We start from the raw sequence: 16,602 nt of genomic DNA on the forward strand, positions 1-16,602 counted from the left end.
ACATGCAGGGTACTACGGGGAAGATTAATCAAGACCAGCACTTTATGCGCCAGTCTTGATATCCCCTGCGCTGCCGGAGGATCCACCTAATATATGACGAGGCGCAGACCTCCTTATAAATTAGTCTCATCCATTCGGTAGTCCATGTGCCTAAACAGAAATCTATGGCCGAACTGCCGTAGATTTCTGGCTTCATTCGTGCGTGCCATAAAACTGGCATAAATGAAGATAAATTTGCTGATGATGATGGTCACACCTTCTTCCTGCCCTTGCGATGCCCCCTTTCTGAAAACTGCACTTTGTGATTTTTTTTTTTAAGTTGCATTTCAAAAGTTGCAAACACATACGGGCAATTTTCTGGCGCAGGGAGATGATAAATCTCCCACCTATGTCCTTCAGCAATAAACCATGGACTACCTTATAGGTCATTAGATAAAATGGCTGCCTTCTAAGTGTGTAGGATTCAGAATAAATAACTGCCATCTGATTTATGTCACGTTTCTGTCTTGGGTTGTTGGTGATGCATAACGAATATACATTTTCCTTTAAATCCGTTGGGGGGGTTTTATTATACAGCCATTAATTACGTTTATCGACATCTCTACAGCTATTTAGATACGAAATGCAGCACTTATTACTTCTGTGTTATCTCTCTCGTTGTTTCTCACAAAAAATAATTTATTTTTATATGACAATGTTAATTAGACAAGTACAGTAATGGAATCAGCTCTTCAGAAATAATTAGGCATCCCTTTCACACCATAATGTCTGATTTTATTACTGCTAACAAAAACGAAAAATATCCCCATTTTGTAAACGGGTCCAAATAGACAGAAAGCAGGACCAACACAAGTAGGCAGGGTCAGCAATACCATACTGAGGCACATAATACCACCTCAGCAGAGCCAAATACCATATGGTATCACAAAACACTGCCTCAGCAGCACAAAATACCCCCCCAAAAACTGTCTCTCAGCGACAGCTGCCATTTTCTGTCCTTCTACTCCAGTTGCCTCAGGATTGCAATACAGCTGAATTCAGGAGTCAGGAGGGGCGTGTGAGATCATGACTTACAATGGCTGGCAGCCGTGAGGAGGGCTCAGGCGTCCCCCTGGGTATCGGCCCACCAGGAAGTTTCCCTGTAGTGTCTATGGCCAGTCTGCTCCTGGTTAGGAACCATATAGAAGCAGCATGTACTGCTTACCCTTACTTAGTCACTTGGTTGCTCTGTATGTGCTATCACCTAATCACTAACTTGCATATAACCCAGTACTGCCGGTGTGGTACATTTTTATTCCATATGGCTAGGCCTTTGCTTCTAGGTTGCCCAAAATCTGGCCCTGTCCATATTACCTAAAATTGTACATATGAATACATTGAACAGGATTATATATATATATAAAAAAAATACAGATACTAGTATAATAATTGGGCACTCGCAGTGTGGTGGTTTAACATGTGGCTTACTTAATGGGTGGAGTGTAAGGTGCCGGACAATCTGAATTTACAGGCTTGTAAGATGTAACTCCACTACCAAGTATAGCTAAAATGACACACTATTGTATCGACATCAACACCACTATTATTTCCTGCGCCACTGATCCAAAGTCGAGCAAATCTGAGGACTTCCCTAATCCAAAAAGCGGTTGTCCAGCCTTTGGGAATTTGTTATCAGTCCCAGCAGCGTGCACTCATATGCTCTACACTGCCCTGTTTCAGCTCCTTAGCTCTGCTTAGTTAATTCCTGGTTCCATGCACACATTTCTGGGTGGAGAGGGTCAAGCGCACTACTGCAGACAATGACTGACATTAGCAGTGATGTGTCCCCACATTGCACATGACCCAGCAGTTATCTGCCGCTTGGGAACACATAATAGCTGAGGACAGTCGTTGGATGCAGTTGTTCATGTCACTCCATCCATGATGAAACTATTCTGTGTTAAACCCCCTCAAAAAACAAGGGGCCGCTGCCTACGCCTGGAAAAAGATTCAGTCATAAGAGGCGACAAGCATTCTTTACAGTAAGGGCTGTGAATCTCTAGGATAGCCGCAGGAGCTGGTAACAGCAAATACAGTAGATGACTTCAAAAAAGGTTTAGATGACTTTTTAATTCAAAATAACATTGGGGCTTATGACAATGTATAGAAATCTTGCTCTACACACCCATTCCCTTTGGTCAAACTTTTTTCAAAGGAACATTGATCCAGGGATTTGTTCCGTGGATCAATATAGCAGGACTACAGGTTGGACTTAATAGACTTTTGTCTATTTCCAACCTTAACAATTATGTAACTATGTAAATAAAAAGTTGCATATGGGGACCAGAAGACCAGTTACTACAGCCAGGGAGTCGTAACAGAGTGGTGATAGGCAGGCAGGCGAGTAATGGATTTTTCAACAAGGACAACATGCTGCAGGAGTTCGTTAAAAAAAGTTCGAAAACCTGGACAACCCCTTTAAGCAATCAGTGAGCATCACTTGATAATTCATGCCAATAATGAGATAGATCTACTGGAATCCTACCAACTACATGTGAAGCAAATGCAAAAGCAAAGTCTATATTAATGATTAATAAGATGGATGACATTCTGTTGAAGTAATTCAAAAGCTGTTCACAATTATAAAACTGCTGGCTTCCCTATGCTTTCCTAATACAGATTCCCAAGTGACTCATGATAATACTAGTGGTCTCAGCAACATGGAACTCGAGGAGTAAAAGGTGGTCGGTGTGTCATCAGCACACTACAGGGAGTGCAGAATTATTAGGCAAGTTGTATTTTTGAGGATTAATTTTATTATTGAACAACAACCATGTTCTCAATGAACCCAAAAAACTCATTAATATCAAAGCTGAATATTTTTGGAAGTAGTTTTTAGTTTGTTTTTAGTTTTAGCTATTTTAGGGGGATATCTGTGTGTGCAGGTGACTATTACTGTGCATAATTATTAGGCAACTTAACAAAAAACAAATATATACCCATTTCAATTATTTATTTTTACCAGTGAAACCAATATAACATCTCAACATTCACAAATATACATTTCTGACATTCAAAAACAAAACAAAAACAAATCAGTGACCAATATAGCCACCTTTCTTTGCAAGGACACTCAAAAGCCTGCCATCCATGGATTCTGTCAGTGTTTTGATCTGTTCACCATCAACATTGCGTGCAGCAGCAACCACAGCCTCCCAGACACTGTTCAGAGAGGTGTACTGTTTTCCCTCCTTGTAAATCTCACATTTGATGATGGACCACAGGTTCTCAATGGGGTTCAGATCAGGTGAACAAGGAGGCCATGTCATTAGATTTTCTTCTTTTATACCCTTTCTTGCCAGCCACGCTGTGGAGTACTTGGACGCGTGTGATGGAGCATTGTCCTGCATGAAAATCATGTTTTTCTTGAAGGATGCAGACTTCTTCCTGTACCACTGCTTGAAGAAGGTGTCTTCCAGAAACTGGCAGTAGGACTGGGAGTTGAGCTTGACTCCATCCTCAACCCGAAAAGGCCCCACAAGCTCATCTTTGATGATACCAGCCCAAACCAGTACTCCACCTCCACCTTGCTGGCGTCTGAGTCGGACTGGAGCTCTCTGCCCTTTACCAATCCAGCCACGGGCCCATCCATCTGGCCCATCAAGACTCACTCTCATTTCATCAGTCCATAAAACCTTAGAAAAATCAGTCTTGAGATATTTCTTGGCCCAGTCTTGACGTTTCAGCTTGTGTGTCTTGTTCAGTGGTGGTCGTCTTTCAGCCTTTCTTACCTTGGCCATGTCTGTGAGTATTGCACACCTTGTGCTTTTGGGCACTCCAGTGATGTTGCAGCTCTGAAATATGGCCAAACTGGTGGCAAGTGGCATCTTGGCAGCTGCACGCTTGACTTTTCTCAGTTCATGGGCAGTTATTTTGCGCCTTGGTTTTTCCACACGCTTCTTGCGACCCTGTTGACTATTTTGAATGAAACGCTTGATTGTTCGATGATCACGCTTCAGAAGCTTTGCAATTTTAAGAGTGCTGCATCCCTCTGCAAGATATCTCACTATTTTTGACTTTTCTGAGCCTGTCAAATCCTTCTTTTGACCCATTTTGCCAAAGGAAAGGAAGTTGCCTAATAATTATGCACACCTAATATAGGGTGTTGATGTCATTAGATTACACCCCTTCTCATTACAGAGATGCACATCACCTAATATGCTTAATTGGTAGTAGGCTTTCGAGCCTATACAGCTTGGAGTAAGACAACATGCATAAAGAGGATGATGTGGTCAAAATACTCATTTGCCTAATAATTCTGCACGCAGTGTATTTACAACTAAAAATGAAATGTTGTTTTTTTTACCCTCCTTTTATTTTTCTTTCATTTTTTTTTTACTCAAAAGAATTGTACAATTTACAGCTTCTCATAATGTCTCTGATCTTAAAATATTCCGTAAAACATGATACATATTTAAAGGAGAGCTTAAAACATCCATGGCATATATATAAAAAAATGTCTGACCAGCTAGATAGGCTTGCTCCTAAGGGTACTTTCACACTTGCTTTAGAGGAATCCGTGTGCAAACAGATAGCATTTGTTTCTGGTTCTGCATACGGATCCGTCTGACAAATGCATTGAAATTCCAGATCCCTCTCTCTGGTGTCATCCGGAAAAACAGATCAGGTATTTATTTTTTTCACATTTTTAAAGGTCTGCACATGCGCAGATCGGGAAACCGGATCCGTTATTCCTGAACACTTGGTACCAGATCCGGCATTAATACATTTCAATGGAAATTAATGCCGGATCCGGCATTCCGGCAAGTGTTCCAGAATTTTGGCCGGAGAAAATACAGCTCTCCGGCCAAATACCGTAAGAGTGACTGAACTAAAGACATCCTGATGCATACTGAATGGAATTCTTTCCATTCAGAATGTTCAGGCCCCCCAGAGCATTTCGCTTGGGGGACACATGGTGGCAATGACACCATTGATATGTATATTTTAGTATGGTTTTGCTCATTTTTTCTCCCCCCCCCTTTTTTTCTTGCTTTTATTTCAGTTTTATATGAAAGGGTTAAGACCTGTCAGAATCAGCTGGTTTTAGCCGGTCTCACCTGAGCCTTGGATGTCAAGCAGGGATCCTCTCTGATTGGTGCAGCTGGTTTCTGGGGGAGATTTCCGGACAGCTGATTGGTGTGGATGCCAGCGGCGGGAAAGTTTAGTCCTTAAAAAGAGGGTTTCGGCGGCGCTTCTGGGTCAGTTTATCAAGATCGGATCGTCGCCCCGCCCTCCCTCCCTATTCTTATGTCGCTCTGCTTTATTAGAGGGGCTGTATCACTCAGCTATTGCTGAGTGGAATTCGGTAATTATTGGAATTTTTAATGGTTATTTATTTATGAATTTGAAGTTTTAATTATTTATTAATTTATTTACCCTTAATAAAGCATTGCGGCCATTTTTATTCCAACACAAGGTGTCATGTCATTATTTTAGTAATTATTATGGATTAGTTATTAAGTCTGAAATGGGTTATTTGCCTCCATGCATTAGGACAAAACTGAAGCGTTTTTTCCCAGTATTGAGCCCCTAGGATGGAACTCAATACAGGAAAACTTTAACGCTAGTGTGAAAGTACCCTAAGCTGGACAGACAATCACTGAAGTATTAGAAGTACTAAAATGTTCTTGATCGCTCATCAACAGCATCATAAACCCCTTTTCAAGAGTAAAGCAGCTTGCTGGTAATATTTTTATACCCCTTAGAACACTAAAAAAACACAGTTTACTATCAAAATTTAGCAATCTGTTAACAGTTTATTTGACGTTTATAGGACTGAATAATATGTGTATTCCCTTTATGTTCTAAAAATTACAGACTCATTATTTCTGAGCATATCCTTATATACCGTATATAATATCCTTATATATAATATATAAAGGTACAATATAAAGGTACTCCCCATACAAATAATGAATAGAGTGTTTCTCTTTTCTATATCGTTAGCAGTTTTTCACTTGTGAGACCAGCAGTTTGTGCTCTGGAGCTGTTCTTTCTATTTTAACTGGTGACAGAAAGTTCCAACATATATAATATATAAAGGTACAATATAAAGGTACTTCCCATACAAATAATGAATAGAGTGTTTCTCTTTTCTATATCGTTAGCAGTTTTTCACTTGTGAGACCAGCAGTTTGTGCTCTGGAGCTGTTCTTTCTATTTTAACTGGTGACAGAAAGTTCCAACATTAGGAGGTATATAAATGTAATCAAAGATGTCTCCCTGATTTTGTGTCCAATCCCTCCCTCCATGCGGCTTTTCACACTGCCTCTTCAGTGTACTTTTTCCATATGTGCCAGGAAAGCTTGCAGGTCAAGGACCCATAGGTTAAAATTCTACAGAGGCCAAAAATGTGTCTCCATTGGGAGATATGCACCAGATTTTCTGCTTTTTTAATAACTTGCAATAACGCAGTACACCATGCTATTCCATGCAGTCAGGGCAGTAAGTAAAGTCTGACAAATATGTTTCATTTCCTTACACAGACATTGCCACTGTTCTGTTTTAATGTAGTGGCATTTCCATAAAGTGACATTATGGAGTGCAATGGTAAAAAGGAGAAAAGTTTGCCACCTAAGAGGGTGCCAACCCCGTATGGCCCCCGCATCCACTTTTATTTCTCTCACACATTCCTCCTATTCCCCCCTTGGCGTCCTGCTCTGTTGCTTCAGAAAAAATTCCTTGTGGGATCTCTGTGGACCAACACTCTCTTTTTATTGTGTGTTTTTTTATTATACATCATGGAGTGCAGCCATTTTGAATTCACTTCTCAGCAAGTAATGGTAGTCTGCCCCGTTTTATTCACTTGAGAGTACCTTGAAGCTAATGCAAAACTGACAACCAGCACGACTGTACTTGCTGTTAGCACTTCTGCAACAATGGTCGCCAACACTCAAGAAAGCCAAGTAAGCAAGGGCCCACATGGACCAAATGATTTTGGGGCCAATTATCAGTAATGAGCATTCACTGGAACTCACATTCACAAGAAATTAAAGGATTGAAAGAGGCACGATTATCGGTAGCACATCTCCCTGTGTAATCAGGGATGTGCTGCCGATAACAAAATTAAATGAGGGACTGCAGTAAGAATAGTTTCTTCCGCATTCAGCCTATGTAATATGCCAATGAGAACGAGCGTTGATAGATGTGTTTATTGTCCATCTGTGTTCATACATATTGGGTAGTCTAATAGGGCCCTAAATGCTCCTGCTCCAAGGTGAGGAGCGGTAACTGTTTTAATTTAATGTAGAGATATGAATATCTTTATTCAAACAGTACATCAAGATTAAGATGATATACTTGAACAGAAAGAATTACCGTAGGTTGCGGGTTTCAAAACAGAAATACCGCATGGATTTCTCTGCGTTTCCACAACAAAATCTGCACGTCTTACTTGCTCATTTTTATGCTGTTTTGCCCTGATCTCACCCTTTGCATTGCATATGCACATAAAAAACTATTGACATGATGCAGATTTCATCCAGAATGCAGGTAAATTTCCACTTGGGAAAAAAAAATAAAGCTTTGTTGGTCGGTGCCAATATTGCGAGTACGTGGATGTGCACCGTATCATGGATGCAGACCCGTTTAATTGAATGGGTCCGCAATCCTTAAGATGCAGAGCAGAACGGAGGCAAAGAAGCACTAAGGAGTGCGTCCATGGGTTTTCTGTCCGTACCTCCGCACTGCAAAAATGTAGTGTATGCACTACTTTTTTGCAGTGAGGACAGTCGGATGCGCATGACGGACCCCATTCAAGTCAATGGGTCCGTGTCCACATACAGCAGGCACATGGTCGGTGCCGATGCATCCAACTACGGCCGCGTGCAGGAGCCTTACACTGCTGTTTACCCGCATGTAAAAACCCACATAATCTGCAATGTGTGGAGCTAACCTAAGCAGATTTCTCCTACTTTGGCAGACTCAATCCGTAGCAGGTGGTTTTGGTGCCGGGCAATACTTAAAGGCACATTGAAGTCCCATTGAAGTATCTTGTAGATATTTTCCTTTCAAATAATGAATATAGAATTTCTCTAACACTCAGGACCACACAGAGCACTATATGGTGGCACTTTAATATATAACCACAGAGGTCTCTGCTTACCTCTGTACAATCTCCTACACACAGCAAGGCCATACACAGCCAACCATGCTAGATCAGACCAAGTATCCATGTCTATTTAATAGGGGAGAAGCAGCTGCCAGACACCTCTGGTAGTGGATTATCTCCCAACAAAAGTTGAAATCCAACCTGCTTGTAATTATTTAACATTATTTTCTTTATATAGCAATAGATATTATTGTAAATCGAAAAGAATAAGATATGAACAAACGGTTGATGTTCCATTAACTGCCATTTAAGTTTCTTGTGAGCTCTTGACCCTCATAGTACAACACTTTAATGCTTTATTAGGCCTCTTGCACACGAACGTTATGCATCTGTTCCGTGCATTGGGGACCGAAATTTGCAGCCCCCATTGCATGGGCAACGTCCATGCGGCGGCCAAGACGGATCGAGACCCATTTAACTTGAATGGGTCCGCGATCCGTCCGCACCGCAAAAAAATAGAAGTTCTATTTTTTTTGAGGTGCGGAGGCATGGACAGAAACACCACGGAAGCCACTCCGTAGTGCTTCCGTGGGGTTCCAATCCGTGCTTCCGTTCCGCATCTCTGTGATTGCGGACCCATTCAAGTGAATGGGTCCGCATCCATGATACGGAGTGCACACGGGTCGATGCCTGTGTATTGCGGACCCGCCGTAAGGGCTGCAATACGGCCACGGGCACACAACGTTTGTGTGCAAGAGGCCTTACTGTGGGATGTTTTCTGGTTAGTTTGTGGAGTCCCTTTAATTTAAAGAAATTCAATGAATTATTAAAAATAAATTAATTCTGACAACAGGATTTTGTACAGAGCTGCTGAATGTGGAAAACGTGTGAAATCATTAAAACCCACGCCATGGTTAAGCACATTAATGATGATTTCAGGCCACATTATGGAAAATGAAACTAAAGACAGTGTTATAATGGTTTACTTTACTCCCAAAGAAATATATAGATTTTTTAAATTCAATTATATTGGTAAAGTAGAATTACCGGTATTTGCTGAGAAAATGACCAGCCATGCCATGAATACTGATTAGGAGCCATCGTGCTAGTTTTACAATTAAATGCCCGCTAATCAGCAGTGGTTGGTTTGGATGAGAGTCTTCGTGTAATTGAGACCAAGCCATGTGGGAAACAGGTATTTATAGCTGGAGACTCTGACTGAAGGTCTGCTGAACTCAGCACAACCTCATTTGTATGCAAAATCTCTTCTAAAGCCTCATTTAATGCTAATCAAGTCATATTTGTGAAATATGAAGGAGATGGACTAAATAATTTGGAGATGATTCGTGTTTATATATTGACATTAGAAAACCATCCCCAGCTATTTAATTGTCAGAGAAGGCCTTACAGGACATTGCATATTAAAATGGTCTACACTGATCCCTTTATCCTCTTTTCAAGAATATTATGTAGAACTGATGGAGTATCGGCATAGTGTGGCTTCATAAAATAAATACCTATCCATTAATGAGAATGACCAAAAGATCTTAACTGAAGTCCCTTCAAGGGGTTGCTCAGTTTTCTCAATCCCTTTTTGTTAGGCGGGCCCCTGAAATGGTGCAGTAAGGGATGTACATATTTGGTCCTCAAGTGAGAGACAATGTAGTCCAGCTTATCTCCAGCTAATCGATAAAGAGACCCAAATGAATGACTCCCCTCAGCATGTTCTAAAAGACTATTTGAAAATTGGTTTTCTAAACCGGGCGACCCATTTAATAGCCTTTCTAAGATCTACAGACCTGCTGTGAGAAGAGCTTTCATGCCCCTATATAACCTCCTGCCTATACTTCTAGACAGATCAGCAATACTTGGAGTAGGCTTCTCATTTCTCCACCATTTTTTGCCATGCTATATACCCTCGTAGTAATGAGCAGACCTCTTTTGTTCTTTTTGCTCCATGAGAAAGGTTACTGGAAAGCCAGATATCCAACTAACTAAGGTTGCACAGAACAGACTAATCAGAGGGCTGTGAGTACATGCTAATGAATTCCAACTTTCCTGCAGCCTCTCACAGCTTGACACTGATGAAGAAAAATGAGGACTTTTCATATTCTCCCTGTGTGAATTTTTTCTAATTTTTCAGATGCTGCTCCGACTGCATTCGCAGAGCTGTCATAGGCGACAAATGAAGCTGTTTGTTTTTATTTCTTTTCTTACAAGATAAAAGGCAATGCGTGTTTAGAAAAACAAAACCCCATACAAAATTGGATTTTGTTTAGATCATGATATTAGCTGAGACAACATAAAAACCACACTGGTATAGATTATGCATGAGTGCGCTCAAAATATATCCAGGGAGCAGGAACAGAAATGTCAAAATGTACAGAGTGTTGATTACATAAATTGCTAAATCAGGCGATTTTATTGTGTATAGATTTATTAAGCAGCAAAAGTGTGCTGTCTGGAGAATGCACGTCACTTCACACAGGGTCATAAACGTGCTGCTCCACTGTTGTAACTACTTACAACTGGATAGTTATGGAAGATGTGCAGCGTATCACTGAGGTACATAGACCTTAGATCAAGTGCTGCATAGATAAGTATAGAACATTCTTAAATTACATTACACTGGTGGCCGGTGGCCACCACTCGCTATGTGTCTATCTGTCTGGTTTGTATGTGTGAAAAGGAGCTTAGTTGAGTGTCTCTCACCTCAGGTTCAGCACTGCAGGGGTTACAACCTTTCTCTCCTTGCCCTCTATGTTGCTGACCAGCTGCTAACTACCTTCCCTATAAATATCGTACCTGCTTGTATCTCTCATTGCTTGCCTGATCAACACAGGTCCTGCTAGGTTCTGCTAGTCTGCTTTACCTTGCTATCTAAGCTAAAATCCATCTATCTGTTGGTATTCTGACAGTTACCTCCCTAGACTTTGACTTCGGCCTGTTCCTGACTAGGAGTTAGGCCGCTTTTACATGAGCATAGTGAAATCCATCAGTATTCTGGCTCTGGATTATGCATGGCTTCCTGATATACCATCAGTATTGCTTAAGGATTTCATCAGGGTTTACTTGCGTATTCTTTGCTCCCTGCATTTTTGATGCACTACCATAGACTGTATTGTGCATATTTGGAAACAAATACACACAAAACTCAGACATGCTGTGGATTTCAACTACTGACATAAATTATACGTCCATGTGAATAGCCCCATTGATTAACATTAGCAGGGGATTCCGGTACATAAAGTCCAGTCCATATACAGATTATAAAAATGCTCGTGTGAAAGCAGCCTTAGGCCTCATACACATGGTCGTTGCCCAGCCGTATTGCGGCCAGCATACATCGGGTCCGCAATACATGGGCACCGGCCGTGTGCACCCCACAGCATGGATGCAGACCCATTCACTTGAATGGGTCCGCAATCCGGGAGGTGCGGAACGGAAGCATGGATCAGAAGCCCACGGAAGCCAATCCGCAGATAGCCAACCCTGTGATGTCACAGCCCTATAAAAGCCTCATCCCGCGTGGTCTACGCTATTGTACTGTGAGCTGGTGATCATCCTCATCGTTTGCTGGCTTTACTTCTTCCAAATCCTACTTCAAAGTCTCAATGTCCTGGAAAAGTCAGCAAGATGCAGAGGGACGAGGAGCTGGATGTTCTTGATGACATATTCTCATCAATATTAGATGATGTGGAAAAGGAGGAAAAGCAAATGGCAGAAGAAGGGCTCCCACCTGTAGGACAGGAGAGAGCTGGGGTTGGAGAAGTGGGTATGCCAAAGCTGATTAATATTCAGCATTAACTGTCAAATAACCTGCAGGAGATTGTAGGCAAGAACAGCGGTAATATGCATATTGTGCCCCCACCTAACCAGCCAAACCTCATACCAGCAACAGCCCCTGTTTAAAGGTGCCGTGCGGCCATTAACAATAAAGAAGGACTATACAGTGTGGTCTTCATTATTAAATGACAGGCAGCTGCAGGCTAATTGGCCGCATGGTTCTTCACCGCAACATGGCCGCAACCCATCCGCAGCATGGCCACTCCGTGTGTCTGTAACCTAAGGCCTCATGCACACGAACGTATGTATTTTGCGGCCCACAAAAAACGGATCCGCAAAAAATACGGGAAAAGTCCATGTGCATTCCGTATTTTGTGGAACGGAACAGCTGGCCCCTAATAGCACAGTTTTATCCTTGTCCGTAATGTGGACAATAATAGAACATGTTCTATTTTTTTGTGGAACAGAAATACAGACATACGAAAACGGAATGAATGGTTCCACAGCAAAAAAAACGGAACGGACACAGAAAGAAAATACGTTTGTGTGCATGAGCCCTAAGGCAGAGTGGCTTGGGTATACCTGATTTATAGTGATTCGTGACAAATTAATTCCTAACAAATCGAGTTTCTTGGCTAACTTCGGCAAAGTTGCCAAATCAAATTTTTCTAAACTTTGCTCATCCCTATATATTGTAGTAAGTTCACCTGTCAGTAATGGGAATAGTGATGATTTCTAGCATGATAGCAATTGGCTACCTATTCGTATAAAGAGCCTGCTGCGTTTATGTATAAATTACACCTCCATAATTTAAAAGACAGGGCTTCATATAAATGCTAATTCTTACATATAGGTAATCTTTCCTGAGATATTCCAGTTTGCACTTCCCGCTGTCACAGCGGCAGGAGGTGAAGATGGAACTTTACGTTATGTTCCTCAGTGTCCGGTATTCAGTGTGAAGGCCTATCCATTATCAAGTTAGGGTATTGCAAGAATATGTCATAATTTAATGATCAGGGGTTCTGACCAATAGGTTTCTATCTATCTGGCAGAAAGAAGTGGCTGCAATCCTCTCTCTACACCAGGCATCCTCAAACTGCGGCGCTCCAGCAGTTGTAAAACTATAACTCCCGCAATGCCCTGCTGTAGGCTGATACCTGTGGGCTGTTCGGGCATTCTGGGAGTTGTAGTTTTGCAACAGCTGGAGCGCCGCAGTTTGAGGATGCCTGCTCTACACACTATGCTCCTATGTAGGTGCTGTGCAGGGGAGTACAACACGGTCCCATTCAAAATCAATGCACATGCATAGCAGTCCAGGTTTGGGATTGGCACTGTGTAGGGCAGGGATCAGCAACCTCCGGCACTCCAGGTGTTGTGAAACTACATCTCCCATCATGCACACTTGCTTAGCTGTTCTCTGAACTCCCACAGAAGTGTAAGGAGCATGCTGGGAGTTGTAGTTTCACAACAGCTGGAGTGCCGAAGGTTGCTGATCCCTGGTGTAGGGAAACAAAAATCTGAAGTGACCTCCTCTGTGCTGGCTGTAGTAACTTTGTTCTAGTGACTGATGGTCTAGTAATCAGACCCCATGTTCAGTAAGTTATAACATATCCATTTCATACAAATGTGCATGAAATTATTTAAATTGAGTTAAAAAATAAAACCCATTAATTAGATAATAAGACATTGACACAGTTTGTTTGTGCCATGTGCCTCAGCCCTCGTTTAGAATTGCTATGCTAAATGGATACCATTACATATTTCTAAGACTGAGTTCACACTTCAGTTATTTGATCAGTTATTTCCATCAGTTATTGTGAGCCAAAACCAGTAGTAAAGCCTATTCTGAGGTGAGGTATAAGGGAAAGATATTCACCTGTTCTGTGATTTGACCCGCACCTAGTTTTGGCTCACAATAACTGATGGAAATAACTGATCTAATAACTGAACTGTGAACTGAGCTTAATATGGAAAGTCATTTCATGAAGCTTACTTGTAAGGGATGTGTTTGCTGCCATTGACCAGAGCAAGGATGACATTGCCAAGTGCTGACAAAGAGAGACACAAGCCAGAGCTGCTATCTCTATTTTTGCTCTGCACCTTTACGCAGCTTCCCAAATCAATAAGATGCAATCGACTGCGACCTCCCGACACTGCCAAGAGAAAGAACAGCAGGTTAACCTTCAAGAAGAAGAGCACATTCCATTATATTATGATAAAATGTTATTACAAATTCTACCCTTTCAGAATAGTTCGTATCCAAAATGGACAAGCATGACGTTTACTATTCACCCCCCAGTAGTAAGAAAAAAATATTACAAAGAGTAAAGATAAAAGACAAGATACTGTATGTAGTGCAATATTTACAAATTCCAAAGCTGGGTCAATAAAAGTAATACGAACATTGATGTAGCATTATAATTAAAGCACAGTCCAGTTGAGTACCACTGCAGACCCCAAAGTACTTTTCACTTTAACTGAGTTGGTCAAGGAATTTGGGCCATATATAGCAGTGGGGCATACATACGTCAAGATTATCATGTAAGCATATATTAACCAACCAATCACCTACAAAGTGGAAGGGGTTTCCGGGTATGTTGTACATAATTGATTACTGATTGGTTCTGTCCCCTTTAATAATTTTATCAGCTTCTATATTCTTTGTAATGATAGAACTTGTAATGAGTTAGGGATACTTAGATAACATTCAAAGACCTGCATTGTACTGAGAAGGCTGCATTCCTGAGTGATTATCTCAGAGACAGGTGTACTGCACACTAGACATCCTTAGGAGGAGAGGCTAAAAGGTATAAACGTTTGTGCACAAAGACAAATAACTGGAACTCCGCTGAGAACATCATTCAGATAGGATGTTGTACATCACTACCTCTCTCTTGTATCACCATGGAGTGTTGGTCATGTGCTACGACATTGCGACAGTCGTTCTGCCCCATATTGTATTGTGTAGGCCACCACGTGATTGATTATTATTTATTCTGTATGTGATTTGTCTGTTTTACCTTATATTTAATCACACTTAGTAAATATTTTTATCTCTTAGCCTGTTTAAGCCTATTTATTCTCAAATTCATGTTAAAACACCATGATTTTAATATTGATGCCCTATTCTTAGGACAGGGCTTCAATATTAGATTGTGGATGTCTGACTCGTGGCGATCAGCTTTCTGAAAAGGCCATGGCATTTATATGAGCACTGCTGCCTCTTCATTCTTTATGAGGCAGAGTGCAATACATTTTATAGTGGCTCTGCATGATACTGAAGCTTATTGCTGCTTTGATTCATTCAAATGTATTGGCTAGAGCTAAGTGAAATCCTATGTCACTATAGAATGTGTGCCGCTGCCCCTTCAACGACTGCTAAGCCAAAATATTAGGATACAAAACAACCCCTTTAATGAGAGGGCACACCTGAATAATCATGCTACACCGCACACATTAGGCCACCTGCAGTGCCCCCACTGCAAGTGGTTAAAGTGTAAATGTCACTTGTTATTTCATGTTTACATGTTCTACAGGCTGTGAATGGAGCGGGAGGTTCCCTAGTGGCTGGGCACCACCCGTTTTACTCTAGGAGGAAGTTACTTTAATATAGTATAAGCTGCAGATAAGTACACAGCTAAGGAGCAGTGCTGAACAGGGAATAGTCTTGCCCTGTGGATTATAAAAACAACAAAAGGGATGATTTAAGTACCAGCCCTTATAAAAGGGAAGAGACTCTATAGAAGGTTTAGAGGCCACACCAAAGATCATTACAGAATATATGTCAGAGAAAGGTAACACAGTTATATTGAGGCTACAGACATCTCTGCTAGTGGTCAGAGTAAAAAGCTTCCGGCTTCCCATCATATATAAAGAACATAATCCACTGTACAGAGAGACTGCATTCTACTGAGGATACTGGGATATGTAAATATACAGTGGATATAAAAAGTCTACACACCCCTGTTAAAATGTAAGGTTTCTGTGATGTAAAAATATGAGACAAAGATAAATCATTTCAGAACTGTTTCCACCTTTAATGTGACCTATAAACTGTACAACTCAATTGAAAAACAAACTGAAATCTTTTAGGTAGAGGGAAGAAAAAATATAAAAATAAAATAATATGGTTGCATAAGTGTGCACACCTTTAAACTAATACTTTGTTGACGCACCTTTTGATTTTATTACAGCACGCAGTCTTTTTGGGTATGAGTCTATCAGCATGGCACATTTTGATTTGCCCACTGTTTGCAAAAACACTCCAAATCTGTCAGATTGCGAGGGCATCTGCTGTGCACAGTCCTCTTCAGATCACCCCACAGATTTTCAATCGGATTCAGGTCTGGGCTCTGGCTGGGTCATTCCAAAACTTTACTCTTCTTCTGGTGAAGCCATTCCTTTGTTGATTTGGATGTATGCTTTGGGTCCTTGTCATGCTGAAAGATGAAGTTCCTCTTCATGTTCAGCTTTCTAGCAGAAGCCTGAAGGTTTTGTGCCAATATTGACTGGTATTTGGAACTGTTCAGAACTCCCTCTAGCTTAACTAAGGCCCCAGTTCCAGCTGCAGTATGGCATACATATTAGGACATCCTCAGACATCATCCACAACTCCCTCCTCCGTCAGGCAAAACTCCATCAGTCCTCCTCTCTCAGACCAAACTCCCTCCTCCATCAGGCTAAACTCCCTCCTTCGTCAGCCCAAACTCCCTCCTACCTCAGAC

At 41.3% G+C, this 16,602-nt stretch overlaps 1 protein-coding gene across 1 annotated transcript in view; it reads right to left on the reverse strand.

Moving 5' to 3' along the window:
- KIF26B (kinesin family member 26B) overlaps positions 1–16,602 on the reverse strand; it is a 390,270-nt gene that overhangs the window by 25,779 nt on the left and 347,889 nt on the right. The window contains exon 10 of the mRNA XM_040429447.1: positions 13,872–14,031. Within this exon, the coding sequence (XP_040285381.1) occupies positions 13,872–14,031 (160 nt within the window). The remainder of the gene's footprint in view (positions 1–13,871; positions 14,032–16,602) is intronic.

This window comes from Bufo bufo, chromosome 4 (assembly GCF_905171765.1).
Source record: "Bufo bufo chromosome 4, aBufBuf1.1, whole genome shotgun sequence".
In the NCBI taxonomy this organism is placed as follows: Eukaryota; Metazoa; Chordata; class Amphibia; order Anura; family Bufonidae; genus Bufo; species Bufo bufo.